The 23,509-nt window shown below is 44.6% G+C and overlaps 1 protein-coding gene across 2 annotated transcripts; it reads left to right on the top strand.

The window, feature by feature from the left end:
• Positions 1-660: 660 nt before the first annotated feature.
• On the top strand, positions 661-17,326 carry REST (RE1 silencing transcription factor). 2 transcript variants are annotated; one of them, XM_058024550.1, is made up of 4 exons: positions 661-697; positions 1,758-2,668; positions 8,766-8,849; positions 11,856-17,326. In XM_058024550.1, the coding sequence occupies exons 2-4, from the start codon at positions 1,768-1,770 to the stop codon at positions 13,550-13,552; spliced, it is 2,682 nt and encodes an 893-aa protein (XP_057880533.1). In that variant the 5' UTR covers positions 661-697; positions 1,758-1,767; the 3' UTR covers positions 13,553-17,326. The 2 variants fall into 2 exon arrangements, with proteins under 2 accessions (XP_057880533.1, XP_057880534.1); XM_058024551.1 differs by having other exon boundaries at positions 675-693.
• Positions 17,327-23,509: the final 6,183 nt, after the last annotated feature.

The following is a 23,509-nucleotide window of genomic DNA, read 5'->3' as shown; positions in this document are numbered from 1 at the left end:
CATCCAGTCTTTCCTTAAACACCTCCAGAGACAATGACCACCTCCTGGGGCAGCCCATTCCAATGTCTAACCACGTTTACCATGACTAATATCTAACCTAAAACTCCCCTGGTGCAGCTTAAGGCTCTCCTCTCCTCACTAGTTGCCTGGAGGAAGAGATTGACCCCAATCTGGCACAACCTCCTTTCAGCTGCTTGTAGAGTGATAAGGTCACCCAGAGCCTTCTTTTCACCAGGTTAAACACCCAGTTCTCTCAGCTGCTCCTCACCCTCCACCAGTGCTCCAACCCCTCCACCAGCTTCGCTCCTCTTCTCTGGACTCGCCTCGTAAAGGCGATGCGGTGGGCACCGCCTTGCAGCTGGTCAGATCAGCGTTATCATCCCTGAACGGGACAAAGGAACTCACGGCAGCGGGGCCGGGCGCGGACAGCTCTGCCCCTGCCTGGGCACGACCCCTCTCCTCGGCCGGGCGCCCCTTTCCCCTCGCCCTCCGCCCGCCCGGTGCCCCCGCCGCTGCCGGGTGACCCCGCTGGGCCCGGCCCCTCCTGCCGGGGGCGGGCGGGGCGGCGCCGCCGCTGCGCGCTGTGTGCTGGAATGCGGGGGCGCCTCCGCCCGCCGCCGCCGCCAGCAGCGCCTCCCGCCCGCCCCGCCCCGCCCCGCAGCAGCCGCGCGGCCGGGCGGCCCCGCGCCGCCGGTGGGTGAGTGAGTGCGGCGGGGCCCGGCGGGGCCGGGCAGGGGGGGCCGGGAGCCGGGCGAGAGGCGCTGTCCAGGGCTGATCTGCGGCCGCCGGGCGGGCGGGGGCGGCCGGGCGGGCGGGCCGCGGGGCGATCAGCACCACGGCTAAGGAGCCGCGCCGGCCGCGGGGGCGCTCGCCGGGCCGCGCCGCCGCCGGAAGGCGAAGCCGTCGCCGGCCGGGCCGGGCCGGGCCGGGCGCAGCCGCAGGCCCGGGGCCCAGGAGCAGGCCCGGGGCGCCGCTCGCTCCCCCTCCCGCGGACGGGCATCGGGTGGGCGCGGCCGCTGTGACCTTGCCGGTACCGGGGCGCTTCCTCCGCCCCGCGCCCCCGCACCGGCGCCGCTGCCCTGCCCTGCCCGCCGCGGGGGGAGGAGGAAGCCGGGCGTCCCCACCGGCCGGCGGCAGCGGGCGGGCCGGGGGCGGCGCGGGGAGGGCGCTTTGTGTGGGCAGGCAGAAAATGGCCGCATGCCTGTCAGGCAGGGAGGGAGGGAAGGAGGGAGGGTGGCGGGGGCACGGCCCGGCCCGGCTCCCCCGGCGGATGTGCGCCGGGCCGCGGGGAGGTCGCCGCAGGGCCGGGCCGCCCCCTTTTGTTGGCGGCCTTGGGCCGGCGGGGCCCTTGGGGCGGGCGGCGGCCGGACAGGGGCGCTCGGCGGAGCCCGGCCGCTGCGCTCACCGGCTGGCCCTGCACCCCCCATCCCCCGGTGTCTGGCGTGGCGGGAGCCGCGGGGCCCGGCCCGGGTCACTCACCTGAGCCGAGCCCCGCCTGGGCCCTGGGACCCCGCTGTCAGCGCCTCCCACCCGTCCTCCACACGGTGGGATCCTGCACCACTCGTAGGGAAGAGCCCAACCACCCCTTGGGCAAAGAACGAGACCCCCAGCTCTGGGTTCTGCTTCCCGCTGCCCCAGCACCTCAGCAGAGTGCTTTAGTTTTTTGATGTTCCCTGGAGGGCTGCTTCGACGGTGCACAGCAGAGGAGACTTTTCCACACTCCGGTGCTTACAGGTGTTCCTTTTCTCTTCCGACAGAATTACTGCCATGGCAACTCAAGTGCTGGGACAGTCTGGTGGGAACGGCCTCTTTCCCGGCAGTTCAAATATTGGCATGGCATTGTCCAATGACATGTATGACTTACAGGACCTTTCTAAAGCTGAGCTGGCAGCTCCTCAGCTCATTATGTTGGCAAATGTGGCCTTGACGGGAGAAGTTAGTGGCAACTGCTGTGATTACCTGGTTGGAGAAGAGAGACAAATGGCAGAACTGACAACGGTGGGGGACAGCAACTTCTCAGATAGTGATGGAGAGGGTATGGAAGATACCCAGACTGCAGAGAGTGACCGTGAGGCACCTGAAAATGTGGAATTAAGCTCCCTTGAGGTTCCTAGTGTGGAAACTCAAGGTCCAGCTGCTTGTTCCCCTGCTAAGACTCCCAGTGTGGACAAAGATGCCTCATTGGAAGCACCGGGTACTCCAGAAAGCACAGAGGACAAGTGTAAGAGCTTGAAGAGCAAACCATTTCGTTGTAAGCCTTGCCAGTATGAGGCAGAGTCTGAAGAGGAGTTTGTGCATCATATCAGGGTTCACAGTGCTAAGAAGTTCTTCGTGGAAGAAAATGCAGAAAAGCAAGCACAGGTGAAGGAGTCTGATTCCTGCACTGCAGAAGAGGTGGATTTCTCTAAGGGCCCAATCCGTTGTGATCGCTGTGGCTATAACACTAACAGATATGATCACTATCTGGCTCACTTGAAGCACCACAACAAAGCAGGGGAAAATGAGAGAGTCTACAAGTGTACCATATGCACATACACTACTGTCAGTGAATATCACTGGAAAAAACACCTAAGAAATCATTTTCCCAGGAAAGTGTATACCTGCTCAGAGTGCTCTTATTTTTCAGACAGGAAGAACAATTATATTCAACATATTCGAACTCACACAGGTAAGGTTTTAATCTTTTTTTGACTGAAGTGCAGTAAGACTACTGAGAATATGTGATAAATGAAGGAAGCAGAGTCTTTTTGCAAAGTTTGTTCTATCTGATTTGTGCTCTCTTTTCTGGTGCTACCAGGTTATAGCCTAGTGGAATTTGCTTTGAGCTCCAGACTGTAGTCCTAGAGGGCTGAAGAAATGTCAGGTGCCCAAGAGGAGATGAAGGGCATTCTGTTTAGTCATTTTAAGCCAATTTTTTGAAGAAGGCATGACAAAGTGAACCTGAGATAATTGTCAGAGTCCACAACACCGAAACCTGATGTAGTCTAAAACCAAAACAAGCAGATTGACAGAAGGTGCCTGAATCCCATAGGTAGTTTTGAAAATGGTTCCTTTAGCCTGAGCTGAAACTTGACTACAATGTAATTACAGAGAAGAGTGAGCTGATATATGCATGCAGAGGAGTTCTCCAGCATCCACAAAGTCAGAATAAGAGTTGAACAGTGAATTAATTCCTTTTAATGCTCAGAGGCTTCGTTTTTTTCTAGGCCCTGCATCACTGCAGCAGCCAGAAGTAGACACACACTTCTGTTACCCTATAGGAAGCCTTCCGGGGGGTCTGGCCTGATTTCCTGACTTCTCCTACCCTTGGTTTGTAATTGGAAGAGACAGTGTGAGGCCCCTTTTTCCCTGGTGTATGGCAAGTGGAAGCAGAGGACTGTAGTGTTGCTGCTGTCCTGTGAGCTGGGACCTCAGGTGCCTTTGGAAATACCTTGGTTTTCAGCAGAGAGCCTCACCACCCTCGCACACGGGGAGTTCTGACCAACCAAACTCCTTTTGAGGGGGTTATCACAGCCATCTCACCTCTCTGGGCCATGGGGTACAGTTACTTGGCCTCCTGATCCCTTTTGTGAAAGTGAGAGGGCAATTCAGAGCTTCCCTGCTGCTTCTTAGAAGCTTTTATTTTCACTGTGTCCGGGCTTTTCTATGGAGAGGGCTCACTTGCTAACCATCTCCTGGCGTGCTCACCTGACTTGGTTCCCCTTTACTGTAGACTGTGCTGGCTGAGCAAAACACTGGGGAATTTCTCCTTTAAAGTCGTGTTTTGTCACAGCAGTGGCATGAATGGTTTGGAGGTTTCAGTTCAGTTGTCTGCAGCTGTCTGGAAGGGGTGGGCACCCCGGAGGCCTCGGGGCTGGGCTTGAGCTGAAGTGTGCAGAAGTTTGTTTGTCAGCTCGCTTTAGTGTCTGCTTTGTTGGGGCTGGTAGGGTCTGCTGGGAATTTTAGTACTTTATTCTTTCTAAGAATAGCTGCGTGCTGTTGTTCAGTGGATACCATCAATTTCAAACTCAGTCCTGTCTAAATATTTTTTTCCTAAACAAGTAAACAAAGTTTATTGTGAGAGTTATTAGGAAAATGGTGTTGTTTATCCTCCAGTTCATTTTCTTTGTGTGTTTTGGAGGAGTTAACAGGAAAGAGACCAGGTGAAAATGGCAAAATAGTAGGAGAAAACCTAAATTAATCTTGTGGGGAAGTCATGGCCACATGTGAGCCAGTGCTTTGATTCTTGTCTAGTTTACATTTGCCTAAACTTTAAATTAATCTCTACTTATGTTTGTAGATGACATTAGGTCCCCCTTTCCGACTTCTGAAAGTCAACAACTTCCACTTGTTGACTTTTACAGGAACTACCATGTTTGCTGAGGAAGTTCTCTGTTATCACTGCATTTGACCAATTTACCAATGAACTGTATTAAAACTTTTTAAAAAATCAAGTGTATCCAGATCCTAATTTTTTTCCTTTGAACACAGTTGTGCAGGGTCTCTGGTTCTTTTCGTTACTGTAATTAAGCTGGAATGAGTGATTATGATTTCAGCATGTTTTAGTGTACCCTTGTAGGTGTTTCTTTGCTACTTCATAACTACATAGTTAAGTTCTTTCAGGCAGTTCTTGCTTGATTAAAAACTTCCAAATATGTCAGTAGAATGATTTAGGAATGTGCCTTGCTTCCAGTAATGTTGGTTTTGTGGAAGAGAGCGTTAGAGTACTAGAAGAATGAATAAGCTCCTGGCAGGTATATTTTATACACCAAGCTAAAAGTCTCTGCCAATACTAATGTGTATTGCCTTAAAGAACACAAAACCAGAACGCACAAAAAATCCCCCCATACAACCCTCACCCAAAAAAACCCTGAGAAAACACCCACAGCTATTTTATAGTCAAAAGTATTTGCAGACTGTTTACATAACAGTATTGAATTTAGTAAAAACTGGCTGAATGATGCTAAAATAGCTTTGGATTGTAGTTTTCATTTAAAACTAAAAAAAATATTTGTTGGGAAAAATAAATGGGTTACATCCATCCATCATTTTCTTCCTACTCTATGGGTTCAGCATATTAAAGAAGAAAGTTGGAATTGTTTGTTTCTTTGGTTTCCTGATTGCTAATAGGTTAAATAAGTTTGGATACATGCTTTTCTTTCTCTCCTGTTTTTTTGTTCCTCATCAGACTTTTTTTGTGGGGGAAATGCCTCTTTGCAGTTAATTTGATTCTGCTGTGTTAGAGCCATACAATTTTCTGAAACACTGACTGTACAGAGTGGAGTTTCACAGGATACATGTGCTGCTGCTGGAGAAGGGCAGTCTCAGTTTTCTACCTATATCCTGGGACTAGTTGATTCAGCTCACTAAAATGGAGTAAAGGAATAAAAGTACTCCTTTCTGCTTCCCCAGGTTGGTTTTCTGCTGGTTAGTGAACTTAGTTGCCTTACTAATGACACATGCAAATACCAGAGCATGTGGCTGGGAGCAGGGAAGGGGGCTGCATGCTAGCACCTTGCATGATTGGGAAAAATACCAATCCTTGGCATGTTTGGGGACCGCAGGAAGACAGGCAGAAGTTATCTGCCTGCCTGTTGTTGCTTTCATTCATGTTGAAAAGCAGCTGTCCCAGAACCTGCCCTGTGCTGAGGATACCTTGCAGCTTGTGACAGTGCTTGTGGGACAGGCTGCTGACCAATGTTGGGCACCTTGGGCAGAGGGTGCCAGAAGGACCCTACAGATGGTCATAGGGTTGTCACCTGGGAAAGCTGCATCTAGAAGGGCCTGTCTGCTGCCCAGAGTGGCTGGCTGGAGGTGTTCAGGACAGTGTGTTCCTCTGCTGCTCGGCAGAAAGGACTCTTTGTGTCAGGGGCAGATCTACCTGGGCTCGTTTGTGCTCGTTAGACCTTTCATACCAAGTTTTGACTTGATTTACCTGCTGATTCTGGAGCTGTACTACGGGCAAGACAGTGCAGCATTGTTCTCTTTCTTTTTTCTTCATTTTGCTTGTTAGAAGAAATTTCTAGAAAACTTCATTGAAAATAATCTGAAGGGCTATATAACTAAGACATCTGCTTCACTCAGTCACAATGTTCTGTGCCTAGTTTTGGACTGGTTTTGGTTTGTGGTTGTTTGGTTTTTTTGTTCATTTGTTTGGGTTTTTTGTTTGTTTGTTTTGTTTTTTAATTTAAATTTTGGTTGTGAGAGGGGATCTTTCTTGCTTGCCACTCTGTTTGAAATTTGATGGAAGCAGATTTGTTTCCAGCAGATGGGACTTCTAATGGCGTTATAAAAAAAGGCTTTATCAAGAGGTTTTTGAGGAATACCTTTGGTGCAGGTAGCTCAGTGTGCAAGCTGCAGTTTGAGATCAGGTTTTGCTCAGGGTGAGGGCACAGAGGGGCCATGGGTTGCCAACCCTGTGCTGCTGGTGCTAGCCAGATGGATGGACACAGAGACACAGCAGGAGCCATGAACTGCCAAACTTTGGGATAACAAAGCAGATGAAGACTGGGGAGGCCAGCAAGGTCGACATGGAGAAGCTCAGCAGCAGGAACAGAAGACTGGGGAAGAAGAGTGAGATTTGTGTGCAGGTAGATTGTGAGGGTATAAAAGTGCAGGAGTTCCACTCTTGGGTCCTTTTTGGAGGCAACAGTTCCAGGTGTTTCTGTGTTACTGTGCCATGAGTAAGTGGCTTTATGGAATGGGACATCTGAGACTGCTGTGGGAAACCTGGGGTGAAACTGGTAAGGAAGCCCTGTGTGAGTGAGGCGTGCAGAGAATCACAGGGGGCACCTGTTGGGTCACTGGAGCCACCCACCATGAAAGGGCTTCAGTCCCAGCAGTCTGGCATGGGAGTGTGACTCTTGAGAGTCTCCTGCATGGTCACACTGGGAACTTCCCTTAACAAGATGGTCTTAAACTTGTATGCCGATGTCAGTGTGCCTGTTCATTTGCATAGAGTTAAGTGCCTGCTTGAGCTTTGGCTAGATTGGGGCTTATTCTCTAAGTGTCTTCTGGAGAGGTTTTTTTAATGGCTTGTTTGAATATAATGAAACAGCTTGTAATATTACAATACAAATCCTTTGGGGAATAGTATTTGACAGAACAGCCTGTACAATGCATTTAATTCTCAAGTGGCAATAACACATTTTAAATTAGTTGTGGTCATTATACTTAAATCTAGTATGTTTTGTGGCTGTGCCCTATGTAAAAAAGTCCATGAAAGGAAGCCTGTTTCACATTCCTAATGTTGTAGCTAACTTTACAGATATGAAATTTCAGGTAATAGGAAGAAGATATGACTGAATATTCCAGGACCTTTGGCCACATATTTTTTAATTGTAAGGAGTAATTTAAGACCAAAACCATTTCTTTGTACCAAAAGGACTACCCCTCCCTTGAGCATGACTTAATCTTATTGTGTGTATTGCACCAATCTCCTACCTTGTTTTAATTGGAAAGGGAGGGGAGTTGTGGTTGTGAGGCTGAATTTACCTTTAAACTGCTGATCTAATCAAGAGCGATAGTCTAAATGTTTGATGGAAGGAAGAAATGTGGAATTAATCTGCATTACAAAGGCCGCTTCTACTGCTGTTTTGGCACAGGCCAGCAGTGGAGCCTCACATCACACACTGGCAGATGCAGATCTTTGCTGCTGCAGATAGAGCTGTGCCTCTGAAAGTGAACACATACCCTGTGTGCAGGGCTCTTGTGGATGTCCAGGTCTCTGTGATTTAGAGAGCACCTTGGTTGTATACCTCATATGTAGCAAATTTATCAAAATGCTGTAGTGTAATTCTGGCTATGAATTGAATAAATACTAGGACTGAGTAACTTCTTTTTCCCTTTTCAGCTTTACTCCTCTCTTCTCTTGTGGATGTCCACCCAGGACTAAAAAGTGTTTGTAGGGAAGACAGTGTGTTAGCAGTTTGGGGCAGACACCCCTGGTGCTTATCCAGACCTGCCTAACATGTTAATTATAAAACTGTCTGCCTTTGTTTGGAGCTTGTCTTCACTTGAAAAAGATTTTCAAGTATCATTGTACTGAAACAATTTTTAGCTACAATTGCAAGCTGACTGTCCTCAGTGGAGATATAATTTATGACTGTTTAGTTTCCATTAGTTCTCCAGAGCCAATAACTCTTCAGGCAGGGGGTTTTGAGTCTTTTGAAATAAACGTTTATGCTGCACTTAAGCTTTTGCTAGCAGCATAATTTCACTGATCAGGACATCATGCTTTTCCATGCTGCAAACTATTTTCACTCTGCCGGTAAGACTTTGGAAGCAAAGACCTGCTCTATCTGCACTTGTGTTCTGGTAAATGCAAGTCCATGTGGATTGGATGGTCATATCCCATCTTAATCCAAATTAAATATGGAGGTTTCAGGTAAGATGTTAAGCAAAGCAAGAATGTACCTTGTTTCTTTCAGGATCTTTTGTGCATCTTCAGAGTGTTGGGAGAAGATGCTGTAGGGAAGTCAGGTCTGGTGGCTTAAGGCTTCCTAAAGTTGTCTGTCCTCATAATCTTTTGGCTGAGGTTACAGTTGACCCCAGGTGGACATTAGGATGCGCCTCTGTCGTATCCTGCCCTTTTACTACCCTCATTCACAAGGCATGACATGTTGCAGTGGTCCGGCTCGGGCATTTGCTTCTCACTGTCCCTTTGCTGAGACATAACATGCTCTCAAACACAGTGTGAGGATCTGTGCCAGCCTCCCCTGTGTGGCTTGGTAACCAAGTTTGGGAATGTGCTGTGTTTCGTAACTCCTTTGCTGTTTGTTTTGCAGGGGAGCGACCCTATCAGTGTGCGATGTGTCCCTACTCCAGCTCTCAGAAGACCCATTTAACCAGGCACATGCGCACCCACTCAGGTTGGTACGGGGGGCAGCAGTGACTGGGGAAAGGGGTGCCTCACAGTATCACAGCATCCTGCAGTCACAGGGCACCTCTGCAGCTCATCTGGGCCACACCCTGCCTCCAGAAGGGCCACCTAAAGCAGTCTGCCCAGTTCTGTGTGAGATGCCATCTTAGCCAGTAGGGCCTGGGCTTTAGTTCCTTTTTAAATGGAGAAGGTTGTCTTGCTAAAGAATGTTAAGTGTCATGAATAAAACTGAAAATGGAAATATATATTCTTTCTTTTACTTTTCAAGATCTATTCTGATATTCATAGGGCTGCTCTAGTAGTCCTAGTAATAAATACAATGTTGTGATGATATAGGAACAAATTCTTGTACACTGTCTGCTTCATAGCTGAGTTCAAATCAGTGAAACTGGGAACATTTTGAGTAGCTGAGAATTTACCCTGTGAGGCCTAGGATTGTATCTCATCCAGGGGTTCTGAGGGAACCCTTAGCTTTTGTTCAGTATGACACAGTGGTGTAAATTAGTGTCTGCTTATGGCAAGGAGGCACAGGAGGAAAAAACAAACTCAGAGGATGTTGACAAGTGACTCAGTCTTGTGGCACTAAAAGCCAAAGTAGCAACTTTCACTAGCCTTTATTTCCCATTACTGGTTGTGAGCTGAGGTGTTGCAAACATTTGCTCTCATGCTCTTGCAAATCTCTTTTTGAATGAATTAACAGCATTTTTTGAGAGTTGTGACACCATAGACACAAGCATAGTCATCCTTTATGACTCTCATTAGGGAGTTCATATAGGCCTGAGCCTGTGCTTTTGATTTGTTTTTGTAAAATTGAATTGACCAGCCCTAGGTGAATTCTTAATGCTGACAAACAGGAGTTGAAGTCTCCTGAACAAAAATTGTCTCAATTTCAATTGATGAGGCTTTTAATTGAAACCAAGAGACAGGCAGTTGTAACTGTAGTAGAGAGGGGCTTGGGTCCATTAAAAATAGCCACCTTTAAAATGACATGTCAGTATTTTGGTGTGAGAATTTTGTGAATGTAGTATTCTGCTTTCAGAAACAAAAAAAAAAATTTTGGTTGAGCCTCTGGTTTGCAAATGAACCACCAAATTTGCAAATGGTTTGGTCAATACCAAACCTGGAAACCATTTCATGAACATGTTGCTCTGCCCTTGTTCTGTGCAAGGATGTCTCAACTCCACAAGAGGTAAGGAGTGGGATCTGCTTGTGGCCCCTGCCTCAAAAGTCTCTGAGGGAAGGCATGACTTTTGCTATCAGGGATCTTGTCTTAATAGCTCTCTTAAACCCTATTGTATGTTTCGTTGCATTGCCCAGGCAGCTGCACCTTTTCTATAGCAATTTCTGGACTCCTGCAGTTGACAGGCTGGCTGTTTAAGGCCCATGGGTGCTGTAGCTTTCTTTCCATGTTAGACAGCAAATGGCAGTGGTCTAGAGCCTAATTCACAGCTGGTTTTAGCCATCTTGGTACATATCCTTTTCACATGCACAGTAAAGCCCCAGGATTTAGTCGAGGCCATGGCCACAAGCTCTTCACATGCTATCTTTGAGTTACCCAGTTGCACTCTGTGCACTTAGAACAGCTTGTTCATGTGTATGTAAGAGAGGCTGTACTTGTCCTCCCACAGTGCAGCACAGAACTGTTCTTTGAAGTGTTGGTGATAAAGGCTCTGTACTTGGAGGAAGGATGAGCAATAAACACATCAAGCTTAAACTTGTAGAAAATGTCACCAGGAAGTGGGATGAAAAAAGAAGGAAGTAAAGTGGTGAGGGAGGGAATCAAAGTAGCTCTTCTTTAAATAATAAATAGATGCTGCAGACAGACATGAGACAATCTAGACTCTTAAACAATTGTCCCCCTGATTTCTGCCAGGGAGGCAGCACAGCCTTTTCTAGAGTTTGTGAGGATGTTGCATATCTTGTGGTTAACACACAAACAGGCACCACATCTTCAGTGCAGGCTGGCTGGTCTCCTGAGTCATGCCACAGAGCATGCTTGAGTATGGGCAGTGGCTTGCAGGGGTGGGAGAAGCACCTATTGTATCATGAGCACAAGGGACTGGAGTGGATTTTCAGCATACTGAAGAAGTAGCATGCATTAGTGCTGCAGATCAGTTTTGAGATGCTGGTTCAGAGCTCAGGAGCATCCCAAATTCCTCAGCTAAATTTGCACATACACAGATGCTCCCAAAGTATTTCTGGACTTGGGTTGTTGCACTAGAAGTGTTCTTCCTATTTGCTTTGATGTGTAAGGGGAAAGCTACTTCTGCTGCAGTGGCATGCATTTAGCAGAACATTTCAGGAACACTTCTATAGGAGTCATTACACTAATATGAATGCAGATTTTAATAGTAACGTGATGGCTGTGGACTGCATTTGGTTGCCTTGCCAAGAGTAGCCTGCAGCCAGAGCACTATGTGTTTGAGGCACTAAAACAGCGAACAGAATTTTTTCGGAGGTAAAGATCTGGACACCCCTTTCATGTTCTTAGGTTTTGCTAGCTTCTTTTCCCTCATTTCCTTTTCAATGCAAACATGAAGTATGCTAAATCTGTATAAAGTTGGACTTTTTTGAAACGTTTGTGTGAAACCGCTATTCATCAAATGTTGCATTTCCATTTTTCTACAATGCATTCAATGGACCAGTTGGGTATGGATTCCATTTGCTAATATTACTGTAGAGAGATCTCTGCCGGTATGTATGCCTAGCCAGAACCTGTGACGTTGTTACTGCTTGTTTGGTTTTGGATCCCCTTCCTCCCAGCCCTCACTCCTTCTCTCTTTTTTTTTTTGTATTTTGTTCTTAGTGTCTTGTGAATGTGTTTGTGGCTCGTGGATTTCTTATGTTGACTTTGCTTAATTTTAAAGGCGCATGGATATTTTTTTTTTATCCTTTAAAGTTTCATATTTCTATATCTGTATTAGTGGGAAGTAAGTGTCCCACAACCACCATGCTTAATAATCACCATCATTCCCTTCCATCCTTCCTTCCTTAGGTGAGAAGCCATTCAAATGTGACCAGTGCAGCTACGTGGCCTCAAACCAGCACGAGGTGACTCGTCACGCGCGGCAGGTGCACAACGGGCCGAAGCCTCTGATCTGCCCGCACTGTAACTACAAAACCGCTGACCGCAGCAACTTCAAAAAGCACGTGGAGCTCCACATCAACCCGCGCCAGTTCCTCTGCCCTGTCTGTGACTATGCAGCGTCTAAAAAATGCAACCTGCAGTATCACATCAAGTCCAGGCATCCCGATTGTTCTGACATCACCATGGATGTCTCGAAGGTGAAGCTACGGACTAAAAAGAGCGAAGCTGACTTTTCTGAGAGCGGTAACGACAAAGTGGAGAAGGAACCGACAAAAGGGGATTCAGCTGCAAAGAAAGCGGAGAAAATTGTGAAGGTGGAGAAAAAAGATAATTCGGCAAAGGAAAAGAAGTCAGTGAGCAATGTTTCTGCAGGCCAGGTGACAACCAGAAGTCGGAAATCGGCTTCAGAAAACAAGGAGGTGGATATTAAAACTGAGAAAAGTACTGAGAAAACTTGTAAAACAAAGAAGGTCAAAAGAAAGGCAGAGACTGAGGCTACTTCCTCAAAACAAGAGCCTGCAAATGATACCTCAGTAGTAACAAAAAAGAAAAAGAAAGTGGAAGCTAAACCCAGAGACTGCCAGGAAGCTCAAAAAAGTGATGTTGCACCAGAGGAAGAGCCTAAAAAGCAAAATTCTTGCCTCAAGAAAAACAGAAAAAAGAAAGCTCTGAAAATTAAGCACAGTAAAAAAAGCAGTAAACCTGATCAGGAGAAGATTGAAGAAGAGGAGATGCCAGATGAGTATCCTGTCACAAAAGAAGATGGAGGCATGAAGCTGGACACTGAGGGCAGTGACCAAAAGGAGCAGGATCCCACTGACACAGTGGCATTAAACAACAACAGCGGTCAAGCTCTCAGCGGGGAGAGCACTGATCCCAAAGGAAACTGCATCCAGGGTCCAGGGCAGCTTTGTCTGCCAGCTCAGGATGCAAACACAGAAGCTGAGGTAGAGGACCAAGAAATGCCTGCGGCAGTAGGAGAGAGTGAAGACACTGGTGGTGCAAAAGAGGAGGAGAGAGAGGCGGACAAAGGGGAAGACGCTTGCTCTGAGGAATCTTCCCATGCAGTGTCTTCTGAAAAAAGCGTGGATGTAGTCATGGATGTGGTACCAGATCTGGCACCTGAGAAGGAGCCAGAGGAAACTGTGGCAGAAACTGAGACTAACTCCAGCCCGATGGACCTGACCAAGACATGCCTGCCAGCGACAGAGTCCACAGGAGATGCTGTGCCAGCGCCTGTGCCTGCAGCAGGGTGTACACAAAGCCCTAAAGTGGCTCTGTCCTTACCTCGGGATAGCACAGCCGTGAATGAATCTCAGGAAATGGAGGAGGATGAGGGCATCCACAGCCATGAAGGCAGTGACATCAGTGACAACATATCAGAAGGGAGCGACGACTCGGGGTTAAACGGTGCTCGCTCTGTGCAAGAGGAAACGAGTCCAAAGATGTCACAAGGAGCTCCAGACCCCACCGTGGCCAGGGAGAACTATGTGTGCATTTTTTGTGACCGCTCATTTAAAAAGGAGGGTGAATACAGCAAGCACCTCAACAGGCACTTAGTTAATGTGTATTATCTTGAGAAGGCAGCAAAAGGGCAGGAGTAGAAATAGCTGTGGTTTGGGGAATCTTCTTTTGTAAGATCTTACACAGCTTATGTAAAAATACTGTAGATTTTTTTTTAAGCACGGTTTGCTTTAGTGTCTGCATTGGTTTCTTTTTGGTTTAGTTTTTTTTTTTTTTAAGTTGAAAATATTTTTGACAACTTTGTGTCATGGTGAACTCATTAATTATTGGATCTCTTAATCAGAGAAAGCAGGTAGGGTGTATGAGGTTGTGTCCTATAAAGTCACTGTAAGCTTCTAGTCTATTAGCTTATGCAGCTCTTTTATAAACTGAGTTTTAGGAACAAGACTGGAGCTAGCAATATACAAGTTGGATGTTTATAGAGCCACTGGCATAAGTTGCTTTTTGTTCTAGCAGCCAACTCTCTTTCTCTCCCTTTTTCCCTTTCCCTTTTTTTTATTTTAGTTCTTTTCAATGTATCTTGATGTTCAAAGTGTTAAACTACTTGATGGTTTTTCTACCAGGAAGATAGCTTCTATTACATAAAGAGCACTTTGTAAAAGAAATCAAAGTTGGCTAGTGATGAACATAACTGTTTAAGCTAATTACAATTATGAACGTACATTTCAGGTCCCCTAAGCGTGAATGATGAGCCAAAATTTGAGAGCAGTCCTTCCAACTTTTGATTGGAGAACCTCTGTCTTGATTAATATCTTAATCACTGATCTGTAATTGGCTTTGTTGTGGGGGAGCAAGTTTGTTATTTTTAATTCCTGCTTTTTGTTTTTTGATTGTGCTTTAAGGGCTTAAAATGTTGCACTTGTTTTTGATTTTTACCTATGCAGTTTAATCTTCTAGGAATAGTGCTTGTGCAGTATATGTACACTTTATATATGCATGTTTGGTTTTGTATGTGTAAGTTTTTTTTATCTGGAAACGTTCAGACTTGTTGCTTACAGTGGGACAGTTTTCTGTGGCAGTTTTCTGTGATGTTCCTTACTGCAGATTTTTCTTGTTTTCCTGGAGTGTGATTAACTGTGCGTGAAGTTGCTAAAATTATGAACTGCTTGGCTATGTTTTTTTTACTGTGTTTAGAATTGTAGAGTTCTTGAGCAAAACAATACCAATGCAGTTTCAGAACACTTTTACGGGATTTATTCTGTCATGGAAATGCCACTTCTGATACTTTGAATACACATGCAGAGTAATAAATTGTGATTTATAATTTGGGATCACCAGACAGGAAAATAATCTCTCTCAGTGGAAACAGTCTGCAGATTCTGCAAGTCTGGAATTTTTTTTACCCTTCCATTTTCTTTTTTGTGGTGGACAGCAGTCAAATTTCATGAGCTTTAAAAAAATAAAATAGTAGCAGTGATATAATCTAACATCTCATACACAAAAAAACCCAGCAAACAAATAAAGATGAATCAACTGGTAAGCAACAAACCTGGCATTTAAAATCTGTAGGAATTTCTGCTCCATATTAATTCAAATTGCATTTAATAAAACCATCCTGCTTCCATGCAGAGAGAAACATGCAAGTTACCAGATTGTCATCTCAGGGCTGAATGTCATACGAGGAGTTTTTAATTCTAAACAGATTTAATTTCCAGCACACACAAATGCAAGAGAGATTGCTTACCTGACTGCTTGTGGCCAACCAGCGGCAAAATGTAAACAAAACCCAAACCAGCAGGGAAGAAGCAAAACCCTCCAGGTCCCGTCTGTGCCCTCTTCTGACTGTCACTAGCTGCTTTTCCAGTGGGAGCAGTTGGGGACAGCTCCAAAGAAGCAAATTTGGAGTCAGGTGTTACTTGGGGAGTGGAGTTGAAGAGCTCAGACAGCATTTGTCAGAGCACTTTATTGCAAGTAACTCTCTCTGTGTAAGCTCTGGAATAAACCCCATTCTTCATGGTGTTGTCCCCACAGCATCTTCCCCTCCAAACAAACCCACTGCTGTGAACGAATTGAGAGCAACAATGCTACATTGCTTCTGCTTTTGGGAGAGATTTGGTAATAGGAGGCCAAAGATTTGAGAGGGAAGGCATCCCTCATGGCAGACATAAGTTGTATAATGTATAGTGAGTTTCTGTTTGCATAGATAGTGTTCAATCCTTACCTTGGCTGTGACAATCATTGTCAACTCAAGATCAAGTTGCAACTATATTTATGTTAAACATTAAGAAAACAAACCTAGTTGAATTGTTTTCCTAAACTACCAGTTGTAATAGTTTTAGATGTATTTTTTTTCTTCATAATAGTGTTTCTTTATATATAAATGTTGCCACCATTTGTGAGTGATGTGAGCAGATGCTGGGCATTCCAGTGCTATGTAGAGATTTAAAGCTCCCTTCCTATCCTTGCGAAGAGCCTTTGCCATTTTGTGAGAGACTTCAAGGACTTTAGCTATGTTCAAGTAAACTCATGGACTGGCCTGATTATTTTTTCCTCTTATTTTTTAATGGAAACGATGCTGTTAACTGACTTTAAAGTTCTCTCTGTGAGACAAAAGCAAAGGTGATTCTCTGAAATACTGTGCTGCACATTTCTGTGAAGTGGTCAAGGTTTCAATGCTTGATCTGACAAGAACTCTTCAAAGACAACAGCTGGCTCCTCTTTGGTGGAGTTTCCTACCTTCCTACAAGACGAGAAACTGAAAATAAATTATTAACGTATTAAGAAGAAGAAAAGTTGATTTTTTCTATCTGAGACCCATCAAGAACATCCTGAACTAGCTAATCTTGCTGCAGAACTATGTTGGAATTCTCTGCAGGGTTTGGGATTATGTTACAGTAAAAAGGCAAGGATGTAATGCATTATGTTTATCTCAAATGTTAGGCACTGCTAATATGAGTATTTGAGGGGAGTGTGGGTCATGTAGCCCACCATATATGGTGGTCTTACATTGCTGTCTCCCTTTAAACAACGCCTTTTTTTTTTTTTTTTTCGTCTTTTTCAATATTGTTAAATTATTTTGTGTTGGTTTTGCCAATGCTAGCATGTTTGTGTTTTTTGGCAATAATATCTGTATTTGTGTTCAGCCTCCAATACGTGGTTGGAAGGATTAGCATGCTGATATACCCCTACACTGCCAGCCCTTGGTTGAGTCATGTGTTTTGGGCTTTTTCTGTATGAATCTATACACTCAAACTAACTGCCCCGAAAAATGGTCCAGAAATGGCTAGCTAGGCACCTAAAATCCATGGTTTGCAATTGATGTTTCTGGATTTTGATGATCTAGGCTGGAACTTCAGTCATTTAAAGAAAAATGTTTAACAGCTGACAGGCCAGTTAAGATACAGTAAAGTAATTGATTTCAACTGATTTAATGTAGCTGAAAGGTATTAAATCAAATTCAAGAATTTTCTTGAATGTCAGTTGTGTAGATATGTGGCGTGGATATGATATTAACAGAATCCAAATAGCTAAAGAAATTGTTTTATGTGTACATATATTTTCCCCCCTCTAAAATTACACTAGCTAACAAACTTTTGTAAGCTGGCATGGAAACATGTTTATGATGTTTAGTTGCACCATGTTTGATGCTTTTACAGTGCAATACTTGTATTCTCTGAATTAAACCAAAGGTAATTTTTTTCATGCTCTCTACTGTAGTGCATGACAGTCTTTTCTGCGTTTGTAATAGATGTAAAACGAGCCAGATCATACTTCCTGTTTTTACCTAAATCATGTATAAGAAGTCTTTTGTTCAAAATGTAGTATAAAGTTAAACTAAATTGCATTATATTAACCTTTACAAGTGTATTTTCCTAAGCATAGTTATGATTAAATAAACTTTATTAAAGTACCTTCATCTTCTATCTTCCACTTATTAATGGCTGTGGAAGCCATTTTTAATTAGAGGCAGGAGCATTGCCAGTGTCATTGACAGAGCTCCTCAAGACCTCAAGCCAGGTGAGCCTGGGGGAGTCAGTGCAGAGATGCCAGACTTGACTGCAGACAGGGACAGTGGCTCCAGAAATATGTTCTTTTTCCTTTTCAGCACATTGTTTTAATTTCTCTGCCTGCTTTAGTAAGGTCAGGGCACAAGGTGGGGGCTGCACACAAATGGACAAGGTTCAAATGCAATGCTGAGCCTGTTTGTGATTTGGAAGGATGGGCCCTATGGGCATGAAGGGCAATATTCTCTGCTACCAGAGAAGAAGTGCAGCTAGATGGAAGCTGTGGAATTTAAATTTGAGTTTCAGAGGTAATGCAGGTGACAGTGGAAGTGTGTGGGTTTGTGAGCCGTGCAGTTGCTACCTAAGCAGCAAAGAGCAGGGTGCAGTGCTGCCACAGGACACGGCCTTGGGGGCTGCAGTGTGGTGGGGCTGGCAGTGCCCAGACCGGGGGCGGGCTTGGCTTGCTGCTCCTCCAGGCTGCCTGTGGGCAGTTCATGGTATGGGCAGGGAACGGGAGTGGTGCCTGCGCCTGCCCTCAGGCTGCAAGGGGCATGTAAGAGTGTGGCACAGGGATGGCAGGGGCTGGGTACCTGAGTGCCTCTTTGCCTGTGCTGAGTTAATGATTTCAAACTGGATCAACAGAGGAGGCCCTGCCCTTTGTACCACCAGCTAGTGCTGCCCCCCACCCTCAGGAAGGTGTTCCTGGGACAAGCTGCCTTATCTGGAGAACCCAAGTGGGTTGGCAACCTGAGAAATCATTTTCCCTAACACCTGCAGTCAAGTCATCCTTATCTTTGACTAGCTCCTTGCAGCCTGGCAGAAAACCTGCTATTTTTTTTTCCCAGTAGAAAACCAGGATAAAAGCCACTAGGCTGAAAACATGCTAAGAACCTGCTTTGTGCCCTGAGTCGTTGCAGAGTGCAGCTGTCAGCTCATATATGGATGTCACACAGCAACTTAACTCTTCAGGTGAGACCTCTTTGGATAATTTTAATAAAAATTGGACTGTGAGTAGGTGCTTAGTCTCTGGGATCTCAATGTCAACCTCAGCTTTAGCACAGTAGCAGGAAAATGGAGAGTACCTCACTTCTGCTCTCATCCCTTCCCATCTTCTCTGCCCTCAAATTAAAAAGAAAAAAATTAAAATCCCCATGAAGTCACCAATAGCCTTTAAGTTCATTTTTAGGTGAATAGCTTTCCTGCTCCCCATGGCAGAACTAGAGACATGATTGTGGTGGTTTTTTTACACAAATCTGCTCTTTCTCTGTTTTAATTCTAGCATCCTGAATTCTTTGTCACAGAATTTTCATTCAAAGGTTTCTATGCCTTTTTTCAAGCATTAGCCAGCAAACCCTGGAAATGCTCTGACAATTCTGACAAGAATTGCCCCTATTTTACACAACAGTCTGCGGAGACAGGCAGTGTAATTGAAGTTAAACTAAGAGCTTAGTAACTTACAGAACAGATCCTGAGTGACTCCTATTTGCCACTTCTGATTAAAAAAACAACCACCAAACCCTGTCTTTTCTTAGCAGTGCTCGTCCCTACAAAGTGTGTGCATTCCTGGGCTGCTCCTCCCAGCACCACTCTGGGGGCTGGGGGTCTCCTGTCGGTTCCCTGACATAACCCTTAGCCCCAGGAAAGGTTTCTTGCCTCAGCATGAACTTGCAGGGTCTGTTTCCTTCCCTGGCAAGGGCTGAACTCCAGTGAAATGCTCCTGGGCTGGCTGGAGCTAAGCAAACCTCCATCTAGGGGTTGTACCTTGCTCTGCACTCCATGGGTGTGACCCAACTCCTGCCTGGACGCTGAGTTGACCTCATTTGGAAACAGATACCTCTCTCTGCAGCCAGCTCTCTTCAGGAAAAGTCCCCTGTTTTATCCTTGGGTCTCTGCAACCTGATGATCTTCTGCCTTTTCTATGGTCTTTAGTGTGTCTCTCACTGCTATTACTGCAGTGATGTAGCACTAAAGAGATCACCAAAACTCAGATCACTGCTTAATTAGAAGGAGCACAGAGGAAAGGAAATGTTTCCTTTTCAAAGTTATCTGGTTTTCACCTCCAATATCTGCCAGTGGATGAAAACAATGGGACAAAAATTTCTGGTCAGTCTCAACACTTGGTTTCAACTTTGAGCCTGTCATGCAGTGGCAGTTCTGCAGTATCTTATAAAGAAAAAATATTTTTAAACTACCACTGTCTTTCAATTCCTCTAGAATTTTTTTTGCCTGATTTTGATATTATAGACCCTAAAATGGTCTTTGGATACTTTGATTAATTTTCCTCTAAAGGAAAAAAATATAACAGACTGAAAAAAGGGGACAAAGTCACAAAACCATCTCCTCCTGACAATGGGCAGCAAGAAAGAAAAGATGTGCCCAGCTTTGTGGGTGATACCAGTCCTCTGAGGGCTGAGCACTGCACTGTTTCCCTTCTGGTTTGTGCCAGTATGGAAGCAGAAGAGCAGGCAGGAAAGGCAAGGGACTACTTCAGCAGGGAGGAGAGAAAGCCTGGTGTCACCATGATATTTTCTGAAAAGTCCTTTTTGCCCAGGAGTTTCTCCTGGGAATTTGAGAGGCCTCAGAAAAGAATGAAAACAATCATTGTCTGATTGCTTGGGAATGTGGTCTGGACATCATTTAGCAACAGGTGCATCTTTGATTCGTTCCATGTGAATTGTTTTTAATTAATGACCAATCACCATCAGCTTTGTCAGACTCTGAGGATTTCTATAGTATAGTTTTAGTATAGCATATAATATAATATAATATAATATAATATAATATAATATAATATAATATAATATAATATAATATAATATAATATAATATAATATAATATAATATAATATAATATAATATAATATAATATAATATAAATCAGCCTTCTGAGTACATGGAGTCAAATTCTGATCTCTCACCTTGTCCTGTGGACCCTCACAACACCACAGCCTGGGGGTTTGTCCATATCTTTTTTTTAACTGAAAACTTTGGATTTACAGAAAGATACATGTGGAAATGCGGTTGACTCTTCCCATTGCATCTTGCTTTCTCCAGCAAGTACCACTCTGTTGTGCCCTGTAAACCCTCTGTAGTTCATTAGATATCCATCCAAATGCGATGCAAACACGCTTAACTCAGTGTTACATGGTGTGCCAGGGGAAAAGCCACTTAAAAATGGCGATGACAAGGATAGTATTTGTAGTTTAGGTGTTGACAGAGATGTCTGGCATCCTGAGGCAGGATTCCCCGGCGTTCCAGGCCGAGGGAGCTGTGCGAGCCCGCAGGCATCACTAGATGGTGCCGCAGTCCGCGGCAGCTCCGGGCTCGGGTGGTGCTCTGGGCACCTCGGCTGAGAAGCCCGAGTTGCTTTTCCGGAGATGAGAACAAGAATCAACTGCATTTTCCACAATTTTCCTAGTTAGGGAATCGCTTCTAGGCAAAAATCGCGCCAGAAATATGATCACGTTTTCAAGCAGCTGTAAAATTTTACACATGAAGCGAACGAGCAGTTCTTGGGAAAGGAATGACAGCTGCAGCAGAACAGGTAAATGACATGTTTATGTGACACTGAACCCCACGAACCCTCTCTGTTACCCCACTGTGAGGAGTCACAACGTGGTGCAGAGCACTGATGGTGCTGGTTTCTGTGTGTCCCCAGATACTCTGGAAAGGAAATGCATCTGGAACCAGAAACAAACACTTTCTCTGAACAGCATTCTTCCCAGAACATCCAGGAAAACAGAGGCTGTCAAAGCTGTGAGCCAAATGACAACTCAGTTGGTTCTTACCCACTGGGTTTACTTCCACCGGATGAGAATTTGGTTGACAAAAAAAAAAAAAAAAAAAAAAAAAAAAAAAAAAAATCGTACCCAGGAAGAGCCAGAGTAAAAAGTCCAGAAAGTCTGGACTATTTTTTTCTTCCCCCCCCGCCCTTCCTCCTCCAAAGGAATATGTCAACCTTTGAGCACTTATCTATGACCTGAAGTAGGATTTGAAAATGTCGAAAACTGTTGAAATAACACAACATCATTGCAATTTCTCCCCCTGTGGACTTGAAATAATTACTGCAAAAAATACAATTTGCCTTTTTGTTGAAGTTGTTTTCCATTAGGGAACCCTCTGATGGATAATTTCCAGCTGGCTCTTGAGGTTAGATTTGTATACCCTGCTTTCCTTTATCTCTTCCCTTCTGGCCTTTGCTCTCTCCCCTGTGCCTAGTCATTAATGGGTTATTATGCTGCGGATCATGAGCTTGCATTTGCATTGTAGTTTTTATAGCCTTCAAAACCACAATGTGTATTTATTTCAGAAAGTGAACAGATAAAAGCCTTGGTCAATAAGTAATTTCTTTACTCCATTGTGTACTTACCCCCACATTTGTAACAGTAAGACAAAGGAAGAAGTTTTCCAGGAGTCTGCTGGGGCTGGCCAAATGTTTTCACTGGAACACTTTCACAGACACAATGTTCTTCAGTTATTCTAAACCCCCACAACCTTAGCACAAGCAGAATTTGGACTTCTAGTGAAAATCCAGCAATATGTTTTCATATTTTAAATAATTTTTTGGTTGAGCATTTTTAGAAATAAAAACAGTCTTAACAATTATTTTACAGATTAGTTGACTTAATCTTCTATTGCTTACCAGCTGTCATCAAAACTGATAAGCTTATAAATCTCTTGGCTAAGTTTTTAACAAAGTGCAGTTCAAAATGAGAGAAAGGCAAACAGTGACCATGTTGAGGATTCTTGGGTAGCTCACTGAGCCAATCAGTTCCAAAATTTGAAGGTCATCAAGTGCCTGTATTACATGAACACTTTAACCATCTGAACTATGTGGCTCAATATTTCATACAGATTAAACTCCAACTGATTTTCCTCTTAGTAGAGGATCTGCCAATAGCAATAATTCCAGTAGGAATTTCAATTGTGTTTGTCCTACTTAGTCATGGTGGAAATGAGTGAGTGGAAAAAAAACAAGAAGAAAGGCAGAAGAAGCTCTAGAAATGCTGTACACATTCCAGGCTTTCTCTGTGTGGGTTAATTTCCCAGACTCTGGAATGGGATGACACTACTTTGGTCAGCTTAGGTCAGAGATTTGTTCCCAGAAGGTAGGGCCAAAGGTCACTAAAAGCAATTTCTGAACAGCTGCTGGATTAAAAAAAAAAAAAAAGGAAAAAGGAAAATAGGCCTTCCATGAACAGGATGCCCTTGTCTCCCTCTGCCCTGGATAAAATTTTATTTACATACATATGTGCCAGCTGTGGCAACATCAGTGCCTTGACACGTATGAAGTGTGTTCTGTTCACAGGAACATTCTCAAGGCACAGTGCAGATTAACCCACCTAAAGGTAAAGCTGAAAGGGGCTGGATGCTCCAATCAGCAGCTGCACAAGAGAAACAAAGCATTTTGGATTCCCATGCCCATACTCTCCTCCTCCTGAGATATGAAAGTATCCTTTGGAGAGTAAAAAGGGAGGTGAAGTACCTGAGAAATCATTTCTGGGTCAGAAAGAGGATATGGTGCTAACACCCATTTTACCCTAAGGAACAAAACAAAGAGTGGTAATTTTTTTCAAGTCTCAGTCCTTTAGAATGCAGGCAGAAACTGCTCACAGATAAAAACCAGCTCCTTGATTGAGATGTTTCATTAACTGTATGAAATGGGACAAGGAAGAAACACTTGGGAAACCAGTGAATTCAAAGAGATTATTTGAAGGTTATGTGGTAAAATGCTTAGTTTCTTCAACTAATTAGGGCTGCTGGGGAATGTGCAGTTTCTAGGTCACATTAAGTGTAAGAAGCTTCCTACTTTAGCCAATTGAAAAATAAAGCTTGGCTGAACTGTGTTTGCAATGTAGTTTTTTTCCCCCTTGGCTATCTCTCTTCATTTATTCATGCCGTATACTCAGCAACCAAATAACGTGGAGGGGGCAACCAAAACCACACCGGTTAATTAAAACCTACAGTTCATATTTGTGTCCCATCTGGAAGATTCCCCAAGTAGTTTTGAACTCTAAAACTTCATCTATGGTGCTTAAAATGTTCTTCTTCAGCTGCACCTGATGATGGTGGTGGTTGTTGCTGCTCTGAAAA

The sequence above is a fragment of the Melospiza georgiana genome, chromosome 5 (genome assembly GCF_028018845.1).
Source record: "Melospiza georgiana isolate bMelGeo1 chromosome 5, bMelGeo1.pri, whole genome shotgun sequence".
In the NCBI taxonomy this organism is placed as follows: Eukaryota; Metazoa; Chordata; class Aves; order Passeriformes; family Passerellidae; genus Melospiza; species Melospiza georgiana.
The sequence above is the reverse complement of the archived record's forward strand: the minus strand, read 5'-3'. Positions and strand labels throughout refer to the sequence as shown.

Excerpts from the sequence above, each read along its gene's own strand:
- REST (XM_058024550.1), top strand. The coding sequence starts at position 1,768 with ATGGCAACTCAAGTGCTGGGACAGTCTGGTGGGAACGGCCTCTTTCCC. Across the intron at positions 2,669-8,765 it reads ACATATTCGAACTCACACAG|GGGAGCGACCCTATCAGTGT; the intron begins GTAAGGTTTTAA and ends TTTGTTTTGCAG. Across the intron at positions 8,850-11,855 it reads GCACATGCGCACCCACTCAG|GTGAGAAGCCATTCAAATGT; the intron begins GTTGGTACGGGG and ends TTCCTTCCTTAG.